This window comes from Haliotis asinina, chromosome 5 (genome assembly GCF_037392515.1).
Source record: "Haliotis asinina isolate JCU_RB_2024 chromosome 5, JCU_Hal_asi_v2, whole genome shotgun sequence".
Taxonomy (NCBI): Eukaryota; Metazoa; Mollusca; class Gastropoda; order Lepetellida; family Haliotidae; genus Haliotis; species Haliotis asinina.
In genome coordinates this window covers 63,141,308-63,154,990 of record NC_090284.1, presented here as the reverse complement: position 1 = coordinate 63,154,990, position 13,683 = coordinate 63,141,308, and the positions used below count along the sequence as shown (strand labels likewise).

The window sequence follows — 13,683 nt, the reverse complement described above, 5'->3', positions numbered from 1 at the left end:
AAAATTATATTTGCGCCAAAAACACAATGTTCAAATAATAACATTTCCATTCATCAGTCTCAGTTTCATGATACACTTTTCATAAATATATTTCACCAGTCACCAAATGGAAACTGCAAAGGTTTAACAAATCAATACTCATATAAGTAGCCTCAATTCCACCTGCATCACTATGCTGATAAAAACCTTCATAAAAATTTTTAAAAAAAAAGAAAAAAAAAAAAAAAAAAGGGAAAAATCAAAACACCCCCATAAATACAAACCACTAGTTCTAAATTTCCCAAGCATGTTCCAGTTGGTGCTTGGTCAAACAGGGAATGCTCTAGGGTACAGTCAACACTTTACATATCGATTATCACTATCAACACAGTAGCCATGGTTCACATAGAACACCTGGGGTAAGTAAATACAGCTGACAGTAGATATAGACAACTGACTCAGGCCATAAATACAGGCAAAATTAAAACAAGATACATATTATTCATAGAAATATGGATTTGGGAGATAATGATGTTGGGTCTAATGCCGCCTTGAGCATTATTCTAGTATCACAGTGTCCAGTTATAACACGGTGTATAACTTGGTAATATCACGGCATGTCAGACTGATAATGGGGGAAAGCCTACAGTGATGGAGGCCACACATATTTATCACTGAGGTGAAATCAATGAGCATGCTAATCATTGTTCAAAATTAACGGCAATCTTTGAGCCCAAATCTGACTGGAAAACACTTGGACCCAAAGCATTTGTTTTCTGCAGGTCTTCATGGCTGACAGCTTCTTTATGCCCAATAAAATATGAGTATTATTTCCTTATTAAAATATATGGCCTACACATTCTGATCCAGACCCACAATGTTTTATGGTTCTGGGTCGTGAAGGTTTGCAGTTTTTCAGGTTTAAGGGCAAACACAGATGCAAATGGTGCCAACACCTTGAAACATAACTTGGTTGATGCAAACCCACAATTACTCATTTCAGGCATACCAAAGGGACTTACTCTGTACTGTCCAGGCAATCAATGAATAAAGAAATGATTTGAAACTAAATGTTTCATTCTGAATTTAAACTGGAGTAAAATTAAAATCTCATGCAGCAATGAACATCTGAAAGCGATTAAGTGTGAATTAATTGGCAATGATATTTGGACAGTGGATGGAAACTGTAGTATTGGTTATGTTTTCTGTACATACAGTGACAACATGCTATAAATTTTTATCACATGCCTGTAGCTACAAAGGAAACAATATCACCACACGAGTGCAGCATGTTAATACATAGGAATACTTAGGGTTACAACATAAATCTCACTAATGTCAAGCATGCTGGTACCCGAGTAGACAGGTCTTGTTTTCAGATGGTGATGGGAATTTAAAAACTGGTTTAAAATATCATGACTGCTTTCATGACAGATGGCTGCAGTAATTTGAAAAAAAAGTCCATTTTTCATCACTATCATCATGATGAGCTCATCATTTCTTTCAAAATCAATACAAATGATAAAAAAATAGTTCATCGCACCATTTATTCAATGATGCTAAACATGTTTTGTGACAAAACAATCTATTTGGAATTAACTTCCACTGCAACAGATGGAAGTGAAGAAACTTTGTTTAGACAGGTTGACTTGCAACCCTCCACAAACATTAAATAAAACTTGCGCTTAGTTCTAGACTGTATAAGGAAAATCTAGCTCCATACTACAAGCCCATGACGGCTCAGGAAACAGCTGGATTAGAGGGATTAATCAATGCGATATGGTCCCTGCTTACTTTGTAGACTGCCCATAAGGATACATGTTGATACTGCCCATGACGATACAGGCTCAATCATCAGCAGTTTTTTCAACATTCTGAACAGGAGGGAATACAGAAGATCTTGGGGTATCCTCAGCTGCCCCATTGTAAGAAACAGGGGAAGATTAGGGCTTGCTACACATCGTGTAGATATAGAGCGTGACACGTTGCATGACTAGGCTCAATATTGATGAATGTAGACATGCCTGTCACTCAATATTACCACAGCTGTCGATTGAACTTGGTACCAGATAATCACCTGCTTTAGGCTATTTTTGACTTGCTATTCATTGCTTATATATGAGACATGTACATTAAGCTGGGCTCAAAACTTGTCAGTGTGCAATGCCTGAATGAACAGGCTACATCAATATGAGTCATATTGCCCTATATGTAAAACCAAAATGATTTCACTGTTTTGCACAAGTATTTGACATTTTCTTAATGATTTAAATTTTTCTTTAATAATTTACCATGAGAGAAAATTAAATGTAATATAACTTGAACTGTGATCTCAAAGAAGCACCTTACATGCAATAACAACATCTCTTCACTTTTGACTATGGACAGTAACAAAAAGGCCAAGGAAACTGGAATTAATGTCATTCTTGTACAACAGACAAGACATGTCTAACTCGGGTAATACTGCGCCAAACATAAGGAAAACACTGATTCAACAATTATGAATCAAACTGATTCTAAGATACTGACTTATACTATTAAAGGGCTGCACATAACAGCAAATAAACACACACAAAATATTTTAAACAGCATGAAATACTAAGAAAAACTTTGAATGCTACAACATAGGTGTGACAACAAATTACAACAGGAACAACTTTAAAACAGATGTCAAGGTTGAAGTAATTTGATAACAAAAATAACTGTATGAACCTATATTCCACTTTGGGATGAGGGATAAAAATGAGAATTGGAACCAACAGGAAATATTGTTTACAATAAATAGAGATATGAGGAGCAATAGTGTATTTTGGAACTGTCATTGTTTACAAATGTCATCATGAAGGATTTGATAAAAAATGATATCTGGTGTTTTATTGCCAGTTATCTCAAATGTTCATGGTATGATGGAACCTTGATTCTGTCTCCTCACGATATTCAGTTGACAATAAAGCGAACAAAAATAACATTGACATGTGAACAACCTTAAAATCTATTTACAGAAACATCAAAACAACAGTGATAAGATGATTGGTGAGATGTCCAAGTGTTACATGATTGGATGATTGGTGAAAGATGCCACTCTGTTATATGACTGGATGATTGATGCCAAAGTGCTACATGATTGGATGAGTCCAGAAAGTGGGAGTTAAGGAACATACAAATGCTGATGCAACGTTTCCCGGTCAATCATGCATGATGCAGCTTGTTACCTAATGTGACAGTTATGGTGACAACTTCGAATGGCAGGTAAAAAGACTGAAAGTTCCATGCCATGATGAAAAGACTGCTCAGTATCCTTGATATTATCATGCATGGAAAATGCAGGCACGTGCATCAAACAGAGGGGTCAAAATGGCCGCCATGAATACCTTCTCTCTGTGATTTTTCCAGGGCTTCCTGCTCATCTGCAAGGCGATCCATTTCACTAACAAGGCTAAGATAAGCCTCTTTCTTTTTACGAGAGGATTCTGCTGTTTCCTCTGGTGACATTGTCTTTGCTAGCGGCCTACGCACGTCTAAATCGGCTAAAATCTGTTCCTCTGCTATAGATTCCGGGCGGGAGCTAGTGGCTGATCAAGATAACGGGCAAAGTGTCAATATCCCTGCTAAATTACAACAATCATCCTTCTCACATGTAACTACAATACTAAACTTGTGGCTGTGTTCATGTTTGTGTGTGTATTGAAACGTCAGTTAAGGATGTTCGCTAGTCTGGTTTCACAATAAGTCCTTCTACCGACCAGGAACATACCCTTTATGTGGGACTTGGTATGTTCTACTGCTCAAACTATCATAAAATAAGGGAACCTATCAATATATGTCAATACCGTTCATGGAAACATTTTCTACCAATTTAAAAAAACAGCAATGGTTTTGAGCAGCTTTAAATAGAATTAATAGTTATATATGAGCCCTACATGTTCAAAAGTGCAAAGAATTCAGATATCTGGTTACTGCGTCATGGCTGTAGAAGCTTCATGAATTTGACAAAAAAGTTAGGAGTTGATAAAACAAATACACCAGCAGACATCCTTATGGAAATACATCATCACAGTTTCAAAAGCGAAAATAGTAGTTTCTACACAACTTTTCTCACAACATAACAAAATTAGCAAGTGTGCATGGGCATAATCATAGTGCTGGTAAATATATATACATGTACATCCATAAACAATAGGATACATTAGTAGAAAGAAGTGGAGGAAGACCCAATTCTTTCATTCTGCTATAGTTTATATTTTCATTCAACTACAGTTTATATGTCACAACAGAAATATAGAGAAATCATGTGCTCTTTAACTTAGGTTCAGTAGTGTACATCTTTATGCCACAAATAGAAAAAAATATTGCTAAAACAATTTTTTTCTTTGATGAGGCCAGACCAATTATATTTTTTGTTTTACGGACCCACCTGCCATATTTTTTTCAAGAACAATAAAAAATAATAATAAATAACCCAATACCCTCCCTCCCTCCCTAAATAATGTTAAAGTTTTCATTTGCAAAAAATGTAAACTTACAAGAAAAGTTGTTTTAGATTGTTTTTTTTTTGCTCCATATACATTTCATAAACTGCCAAAAGTAAAATACTTTTAGTATTTAGAAGGAATATTACTTTAATTAGTGATTTTACTTTTATTTTTTTTCCTCCTGCCTTTAGGTTTTCTGTGGTAAAAAATCTGTAAAACAAGAAATAAAATTGATCTGACCTGAGATCAAAATACATTTGATTTTGAAGGAAGCACCTTCAAACAGCTAAGAACTGGACTAAAACAAGACATGACACAAAAATCATTTCAACAAAATCTCAATTATGAGCAAGATGTGCATTTATCCTAATGATCTGAACATTATCAATTCATTTCTGAAACCCTGAAAGACAATGTTATTTAAGCTTAACCTTTGACAAAGAACCTTTGGACCAAAAAAACCCCCAAATGGCCTCAAAACATATCAGCTGAGTATATGTTTTGGACAGGTCTGTGAATGACAAGGGACAAATTCAATTCTTTAACATATGACTGAAAAGAAATGTCCCAATGAAAGAAAACTGCACGAAGTCTCAAAGCATCTCTACTCAGTAACTAATTGAATACAGCAGAAATCCTAACAAGTGGGCATACATCGTATGTGAACATGGGGCTTCACCTAATGATCCCAGTGTGTACGAAGATATAACTGATACTACTATCAGTACAACTAATCCTCACCTTCAGCTTCTACTTTAGGTGCAGTTCTGTCCACAAAAGACCCTCGGTCACTACTAGGACTGGACTCTTCTGCTGCCGATTCTGACTCCTGTAAGACAAATACAATGACTTAGACATGCTGGACAACAGATATGGAGATCAATGTGACTTTGATCTGAAAGAGTAGCAGGTCCGATGAAAACATGGTATGGATAAACTGATTTCGGTAGTTTTCTTCAAGATGGATGGATCTCTCAAACTCTCTATTTTTTTTTAATTTTCAAGTACACATCTTTCTGAAAAGAGATTCTGGAAAATATCAAGCATGAATTTGCAAGGGAAAAATAATCAAGTTCGTAAATAATTTTTTTAAGAGAATCAGAATGAAGGATAAAGTATTATTAATAAAGTGAAAATATTTTTTTGAAAACTTACTAGTATCAAATGATGATAGCATGCATTGATTGAAACAAAATAGATTGATAAATAGTTTTGAAACCATGCTATCAATTGATATCAAATTCAAAATGATTCTAGTAACTGTTTGCAATATATGATAAAAAAGCAGTTCGTTTTCATGAATGGGTCACAAGGAGTGACTATGAACAGGGTCAAAAGTTTACTATGAGCGAATGAAACAAATCAATCCTTGATATTTACATAAATATATATAAAAACTTCAGAATTACCAAATGGTATTTTCAAGATACAAAAATATATCTGGAGTCAACTTGGAAAAATATGTGAGCGGATTAACATGTAATGGTGTAAGACAAATGACAAACACACTTCTGTCGAACGCTGGGTGTGACCTTCAGACTTCCTTGCCAAGCTTACACCAATGAACACATATATCAGACCACATTTAGATACATCCATTTAGGTAAGAGGCACACTAACACAAACTGTCATATTCTCTGTTTCCATGGTGATGAATTTCTACTGTAAGAGACAAAATAGACAAGGTTTCCAGAGGAGAGCAGAGCCGAAGTCCACCATTGATGGTACTGGATGCCTGACAACTATTTATGAAGGTGATGAGATGAGGATTGCAACTGAGGCAGAATGGCAGAATGTTATCTACATATTTCTACGGTCTACAAATGCAGTATCACAGCACAATGTAATATAAATACTACTAATCTATTTTTTTAGGTGAATTATGAAAAATTCCAAATGTCCTATCAAAGTGGGGTGGTATAGAGGGGTGGTGCCAGGTATTTTCTCTACGAGAAGTCGTATAGTGAGGGAGGGCAAGATGAGAAAATGTCAGAGGTGGTTGCCTGGAGAGAATGTTCTCTGCAGCAATGTGAAAGACAAAATAAAACAATACTGAAGGAGAGGCGCAAGATCATGGTAGCTGTGTGCATAGCAGCCTTGGCAACCTTGTGCATGATAGTATATTCCACACGGCAATGGTATAAGATGATGAAACATCTGACATTCAAATAACTATCATGTGTTCTTCAATAATAACAAGATGTGATGGAGTAATTATATTGTTCTAAGAATTCTAACAGCTTGACATAAAAAGTTCTTTCCCGTTAGTGCCAACAGAATCATTGAAGTCATACATGAATTTTTGCTTTCACAAGGCCAAAAATAATAGAATGAGCTCTTAACATATTTTGGACACTTCTGTGCATTAGAGTATTGTACAAATTGATGAAAAAATCAAAAGAAAATAAACAAAATGAAGTTCAGTAATTCTCTACTCAATAGCTAGTCATAGTGATCCATGTGTCTAATATATGCAGCAAACCAACAGCGCGTAAAACTTAAGACACACAAGGTAAGCAGCAAGCGAGGAAGCAAGCACTGAGCAGAGAAGGCGGGACGATGTGGGGCGGGGTTACAGCAGGGATGAGAATCCTACCTTAATATCGTCCAGGCTCTGAAATAAGGTAGTGGCATGCAAGAGATAATAATATGTCAATCAGCCAGAGACCGACCAATCGGCAGGCAGGGTCAGGGTCAAAGTGCGACTGTAAGCTGTCAAAGATGTCGAGTGGCAGCAGCCAAACTAAAATGGGAGTGGCTTAGAAATGATAGGACATTATGAGATGGGTAGATGGTAGGTTGGGTGGCACTGGGCACTAGGACGATGACCTGTTTGACTTTGCTGTAATGTACTCATACACCCCAATTCCATATGGTGAGTCTATCAGAACAGGGCCCGGAGTTGAAATTGATCTTCTGATAAGATCGTAACCCACAACAGAAAAGGGGTTAAATCAGTCTAATTACTCAGACTTATTTCTGCAGGATGGTGCCAGAGGTGATTATGTGTTTAAGGAATGCAAGACTTGTAAACAAGCATGTTGTCAGGTGATCAAGGAAGTTGTTAGTTGAGGTATTATGTCTGTGTTCAAGCTACAAACAGTCACAGTCTTATAAGGACAAGCAGGATATATTTTCACCAATATTTTGATCAAACAGACAAGTATTATTTATAAAACAACAGAACATTTGTGAATTCCAACTTCAAAGGACCTGAACTGTTTGCTGACTGAATGCTAGTGACGGGTGACTATCTACTCTCATTAGTGTCTAACTTTCAGGGAGGGACATTCATACAAAACAGCAAGTTTTGCAATACCTGATTCAGTCTTAGCTTAACATACTCAAAAGACTTGATTGGAACAACACAGATTTCTATTCCAAGAGGATATCAACATTTCTCTGTATCTTTCTAAACTTTTTTCAAATTTTTTATTAAAAATAGCTATGCATCTGCAAAAATGTAAACAATTCTCAATAGGAAACAAATCCAGTTTTATTTTAGGAAGAGTAGAACCATCTCCTCTTTCTTTTTTCCCACTCATTTCTTTCATAGCATAGAAGAAGAACTTGCTGATCTGTAGATTTCCTATATATATTAATCAGGGATTGGACATTTTTTCACTAATTGTGAATCTAATCTATTTGTTAGTCTAGTATCTTATTGAACATTCTCTTTCCACAGTGGTTACTTGTCATATCTTTCTACGAATCTCTCTTCTGCTACGGCCATATTTTACAGTTCTCATAAAATCTCCTAGCAGAAAAAAAATCCCCAAACGAATTATCTCCCTTTTTTCTATCCAATCAGAACATGTGTTACATCCACTTAGATCAAAGTTGACTAATACAGGCAAATGTGGGGCTGTAAATATCCCTCCTCTTCCAAAGAACTTGTCTTGATGTGTCACACAAAACATTTAATGGCTAGCTTTTCTGCTGTCAACAAGGGCGATGGAGATGCCACTGATCTGCCATTACATGACTTAGTTCTGTCTCTAAGAAATATTTGCGCATCTAGTTGGGGTAGAGGATCTACTTTTTCTGAAGCATATGGAAATTATAATTTTAAAACAATGCAGCATACTGCAAAGCTAAATCTGAAAACTCACGAATCCTGAACACTCGCACCATGAAAGGACTGTATTAGGACAGAGGTTCGTAGGAAGATATACGAAGTAACCTCTGTGGGAAGAGAATGGTTATGTAACAGAATGGCCACAGATATGTCAACAGAAATGATTTACAAAATCAATAAATTTGCCCAATTGTAAAATATTTCAATATTAAGTCATCCCTGACTTCTGTGGCCATTCTGATGTCCTATTCTTACTATGGGTGTGATGGTTTGTGGCAGGGGAATAGTACAATTGTGCTACCTTTATAAGGTCTTGTTCATCATATTGGACGTCGAGGGACATGCCTCTCTTCATGGAGTCTTTCGTAATTCCTACTTCTTCTTTAAATGTGTCGAAACCTGCAAAATTAACATAAATGACATGGTCCTCAAACTGATTATAGTTACATTGCTGATTAATAGTATCTGAAATTTACCGAAGACAAACTAATGTCATCTGATCAATCTGACTGATCCATCGATACAACTGCCCTCCCAGTACAGTGGTGCCTACCTGTTTCTTGGCTAACTTGGCAGTGTGCCTACCTGACTGATCAGTGGCTACCCTGACTGTGTGCCTATCTGACTGATCCATGACTATCCTGGCAGTGTGCCTACCTGACTGATCCTTGGCTACGCTGGCAGTGTGATTATCTGACTGATCCATGACTACCCTGGCAGTGTGATTATCTGACTGATCCATGGCTACCCTGGCAGTGTGCCTACCTGACTGATCCATGGCTACCCTGGCAGTGTGCCTACCTGACTGATCCATGACTACCCTGTCAGTGTGCCTACCTGACTGATCCTTGGCTACCTTGGCAGTGTGCCTACCTGACTGATCCATGACTACCCTGTCAGTGTGCCTACCTGACTGATCCTTGGCTACCTTGGCAGTGTGTCTCCCTGACTGATGCATGGCTACCTGGCAGTGTGCCTACCTGACTATCAGTGGCTACCCTAACTGTACGCCTACCTGACTGATCCATGGCTACCCTGGTAGTGTGCCTACCTGACTGATCTTTGGCTACCTTGGCAGAGTGCCTACCTGACTGATCTTTGGCTACCTTGGCAGAGTGCCTACCTGACTGATCTTTGGCTACCTTGGCAGAGTGCCTACCTGACTGATCCATGGCTACCCTGGCTGCTGCTGCCTCCATCTCATCTTCTACAGTCTCAATGTCGTACATGCACTTCTGGGCAACGTCTTCTCGATTGATCTTACGCAAGGCACTCTCTAAGGCATTACCTGAATCAAAATAACGTTCAAATTTATACCTTATACCTTATTTACTCATATCCAGGAGTTCCCAAACATCAATGAAACTTTGTAAATCAAACAAGCCATGAGCTAGTGTTGGACAGCACATCAACAATCCATAACTCCGAAAACAAGGACATATAATCGGCCATTATACACTGAAGTGAACTGATGTACACTCAGTCCGCTTAGCAATGTTTCACTGTGGTATACCATTAATGGCCATTGCATCCATGAGGGATCTGAACCAAGTCATTCCTCATGCTGAGTGGAACACCCTCGGCAACCACAAGCATGACTTACTTAAGTGGGAGGGAGAACGTCCATGGTCTTAGAACATTCAGTTGGTGTAAAATAACCTCTAGCTCTTAGATGTGTTAGCATAATGGATGGTTTGTATTCTGGTGTATGTAATTCTGTGAAAGTGACCTAACTGTACCTGTTGCCTTTTCTTTGTTCTTCTGTACCCACAGGTTTAACATGGCAAGAGCTTGGTCGTTGACGGTGTTGTAGTCAGTCTTGATGCGGTTGATCTCTGACATGGTGATGTCAAGCTGCTGGGCTAGGATGATCCAGTCTCCCTGGAGGGTGTCTGCGATGTCTGTCAGCTTCATCTGACCTCGACTCACAGTGTCCTGAACCACTGAAACATAGAAAACAATACGTCAACAGCAACAGCAGCCAACCACTTACCAACAGCAGACGACCAGTTACCAACAGCAGATGATCACTTACCAACAGCAGACAATTTTTTACCAACGACAGATGTTCAGTTCACTAACAACACCAACTAACTGGTCAACAGCAAAGGACTTTTAACAAACATTTATTTCCACTTCCACAGAAAATGCAACTAGCGCACTGTTCTTGAAAACTACAGCTGTATTTTGATCAAATGAACATAGTTTCTCAATTTAACTGTCAGACATTGCAAAACATTCCTCTGTACTACGCTGAGTGGGTCTGAGTGAGAAGAATCAACTCACCTATGCCATGTTCTCTCAGCAGTGAGTGCCTTTTCCTGATCTCAAGGGCTTCTGAGTCCTCTAGGCTGGATTCAGACTGAAAGGAAGAAACATCAGTGTTACTGACCACAAATATTTCAGTCAGTCAGTATAAAAAGGATTCAGTTTGGACCAGTCAATCAGTGCTTGTCACAGCAGGAGCAACAGCTGATAGGCCAGCTACAACTTAATCACATTGTAAGTATATGATCGTTATCACTTGATATGTTTTGTAAGTTTTGACAAATTTTTCTGCCACAGTCTTCATAGGGTAACATTCATGTGCTCCACTGGTTCAAGCTATCCAGCAATGTTCCAGCTATATGACAGCAGCCTCTATATTATCTAGGAATCTATGCTAGTCCAGAATTGCTATTGAGAAATAACAACATGAAGATCAGATACATCTTCACGACATATTATACTGACTTTAGACACCTGTTCACCTAAATAGTCATGTCCTAGCAGATATTGAAGATATGCATCACATTAAACACACAAGGAACAGGATTAAGTAAATGTTATTTCTTTCAAATTGCAACACTGCAGTGAAGCTAACCTTGGACATGTCTGGCAGTGTGATGTTGAGGTTGCATATGGGGGACTGTGGTGCCTCGCCTCGGGCCACCTTCGGTTCCTTCATGAAGGCCACTCTGGCAGATGGCTCCTGATCAAGGTCACGGATCTTCACCGTGCACGGTAGGCGATTTTCTCGAAACGATTTGAAGTTGACATGGAGCTGGTCGCCAGATTTGGTGACGGGGATGAGGTTACCCGCCATTTCCACAAACTGTGGCCTTCCTTCCAGGACCTGCCACAACAAGACAGCAGGATTACATACAGATGACAAACCAATGAAGACATTATGTATACTTAAGGAAACAAACAAGCAAAGACCACTACGTGGCAGTTTTTATTTATTCTCCAATACCCTCTAACTGCACTATGCAAAGCTGGTGATGAAAACTGGAAAAAATCTAAGGTACACTTGAATTGTTTCTCTCTGTATATATTCCATAATCAGAGACATAAAAATGATAAGCATACTAAATGCTTTATGTTACAGTAAAGCACAATGATTACTCCCCATGACAATCTTGTTTGGAAGCTCACCCTGATATGAGTATGCGCAGTGCCCAACCACATGGGAGGAGCAGACGACATCTTTGCAATGTCACAAACATGGAACGTTGCAATAAACCTTGAGAAATCCTGACTTTGTCGTTCCATAACACTTTACAGCAATAATAAAAGCAATAATAAAAGCTCCCGTTTATGTGGAGACCAATGTGAACTGATGCTCTCTAAAACTGATTCATCATCAGTTCTACATCTTCATATATATCAAACAGAAATAGAACTCATTGGCCTCCAAATCAACTGACCTCAATGTCCCTGCTTCTAGCGACCTCAGTAAACTTCTCCTGTTTCTCCAGTGTCTTGTCCACTTTATCGTCAGTCATACAGAACATGCGCAGCTTGCCCTCTTCCTGGGAGTCTCGCTTGGCGAAGATGACAAACTTGGCCATGTAGGGGATGATGATTGACTCCTTGTACAGTGCAGTTGCCATCTGGGTAGCCTCTTGGATGTTCTGGCAGTCGATCAACCAGAACCTGCAGAACACAGAAAGATCCAAGCTGGTCATGGTAGTGCTCTGGGCCAAATGGCAGTGGGCGTAGCTACCATTTTACAAAAAGCCTGGGCATACATGTGATTTCTGCTATTACAGTTGAGCAGTACGCAAAATACTATCAAAATATAAAGCTTTGCAACCTATCTGACTTAGACAACGAAGATGGCTTGCTATGCGCCTGAACAAGTTTGAATAAAATCTTTCTAAATATTTTTTTTGTGAATGCATTTACTGGTGTTATCCAAAAACAGTAAACTTAGGAAAAAAATCATCCGGTCAAACCAAAGATTTACATCCATCAGAAGCAGTTAACTCAACTACTAAGGAATTCACGTCTGCTAAAAACATTGAAGATCTAAGGGTTTACTTGAAATATGAAGAATCTTGCTACACCAACTACAGCTAAAATCTATCACTATGTATGAAAGAAGATCAGCGTACCTTGCAGACACAGTTGTAGTGAATGACACACAGTCATTGACAAGCGACATGGGCTTCGCGTCAGTGATGTCTTCCCATACTGCTGGTTCCTTCTCGCCTGGAAGTCATGATAATGTCATCAATCAGACACCGACATTGACACTGACGTAAGCAAGTGTGGAATCAACATTTTTACTGTCTTACCTCTGTAATTATACTAAAAATGAAGAAGTGACTCAGTACGCACAACTGACGTCCGGATTCTTCCACAACCTACCTACAGTCCCAGCTCGACGTTCATGTTATGCTAATAGTTTGGTTGTAACATGAGTTTGAGTCAATGTGTTTTACGCTGCTTTTGGCAATATTTGAGCAGCAGCTGAGCTGGACACACCAGCTACAGGCTCTGCACATTGTACCCATGTGGGGCATCAAACCCAGGCCATTGGTGTGGCAAGTAAATGCTGTAACCAACAGGCTACCCTCCATTCACTTAGCGACAGAAGTAGTTACAACATGAATAACAAGACAATGCTATTTTACCAAGTGACAGAAATTAAAACCGTTCTTATGGTCAACACTTAATACCAAAACAAGACACTCATATGAAATACATGACACAAGTTTTGAAAGTTTGTTTCTTGATTCTGTTTAGATTAATGCATGGTTCCCTTTTCCATGCAATTCATCAAGTTAAAAACGAATCTTAAAATGGGATTTGATCTCTCAAACCGCATGATTACAACAATGGCTGAAGCTAGCCTACGGAAGCCTACCACCGAACGTGAACACCACT

The 13,683-nt window shown here is 38.6% G+C and overlaps 1 protein-coding gene across 50 annotated transcripts in view; it reads right to left on the bottom strand.

Annotated features, from left to right (window-relative positions):
• LOC137285016 (ankyrin-2-like) overlaps window positions 1-13,683 on the bottom strand; it is a 184,514-nt gene that overhangs the window by 43,643 nt on the left and 127,188 nt on the right. For 42 of the 50 annotated variants that reach the window (XM_067817140.1, XM_067817149.1, XM_067817150.1 and 39 more), the window contains 9 exons: window positions 12,909-13,005; window positions 12,219-12,447; window positions 11,393-11,644; window positions 10,816-10,891; window positions 10,269-10,472; window positions 9,689-9,817; window positions 8,831-8,928; window positions 5,193-5,280; window positions 3,351-3,551 (listed from right to left, as the gene is read on the bottom strand). In XM_067817140.1, the coding sequence (XP_067673241.1) occupies window positions 3,351-3,551; window positions 5,193-5,280; window positions 8,831-8,928; window positions 9,689-9,817; window positions 10,269-10,472; window positions 10,816-10,891; window positions 11,393-11,644; window positions 12,219-12,447; window positions 12,909-13,005 (1,374 nt within the window). The remainder of the gene's footprint in view (window positions 1-3,350; window positions 3,552-5,192; window positions 5,281-8,830; window positions 8,929-9,688; window positions 9,818-10,268; window positions 10,473-10,815; window positions 10,892-11,392; window positions 11,645-12,218; window positions 12,448-12,908; window positions 13,006-13,683) is intronic. The other 8 variants (XM_067817165.1, XM_067817183.1, XM_067817172.1 and 5 more) reach the window with 1 other exon arrangement.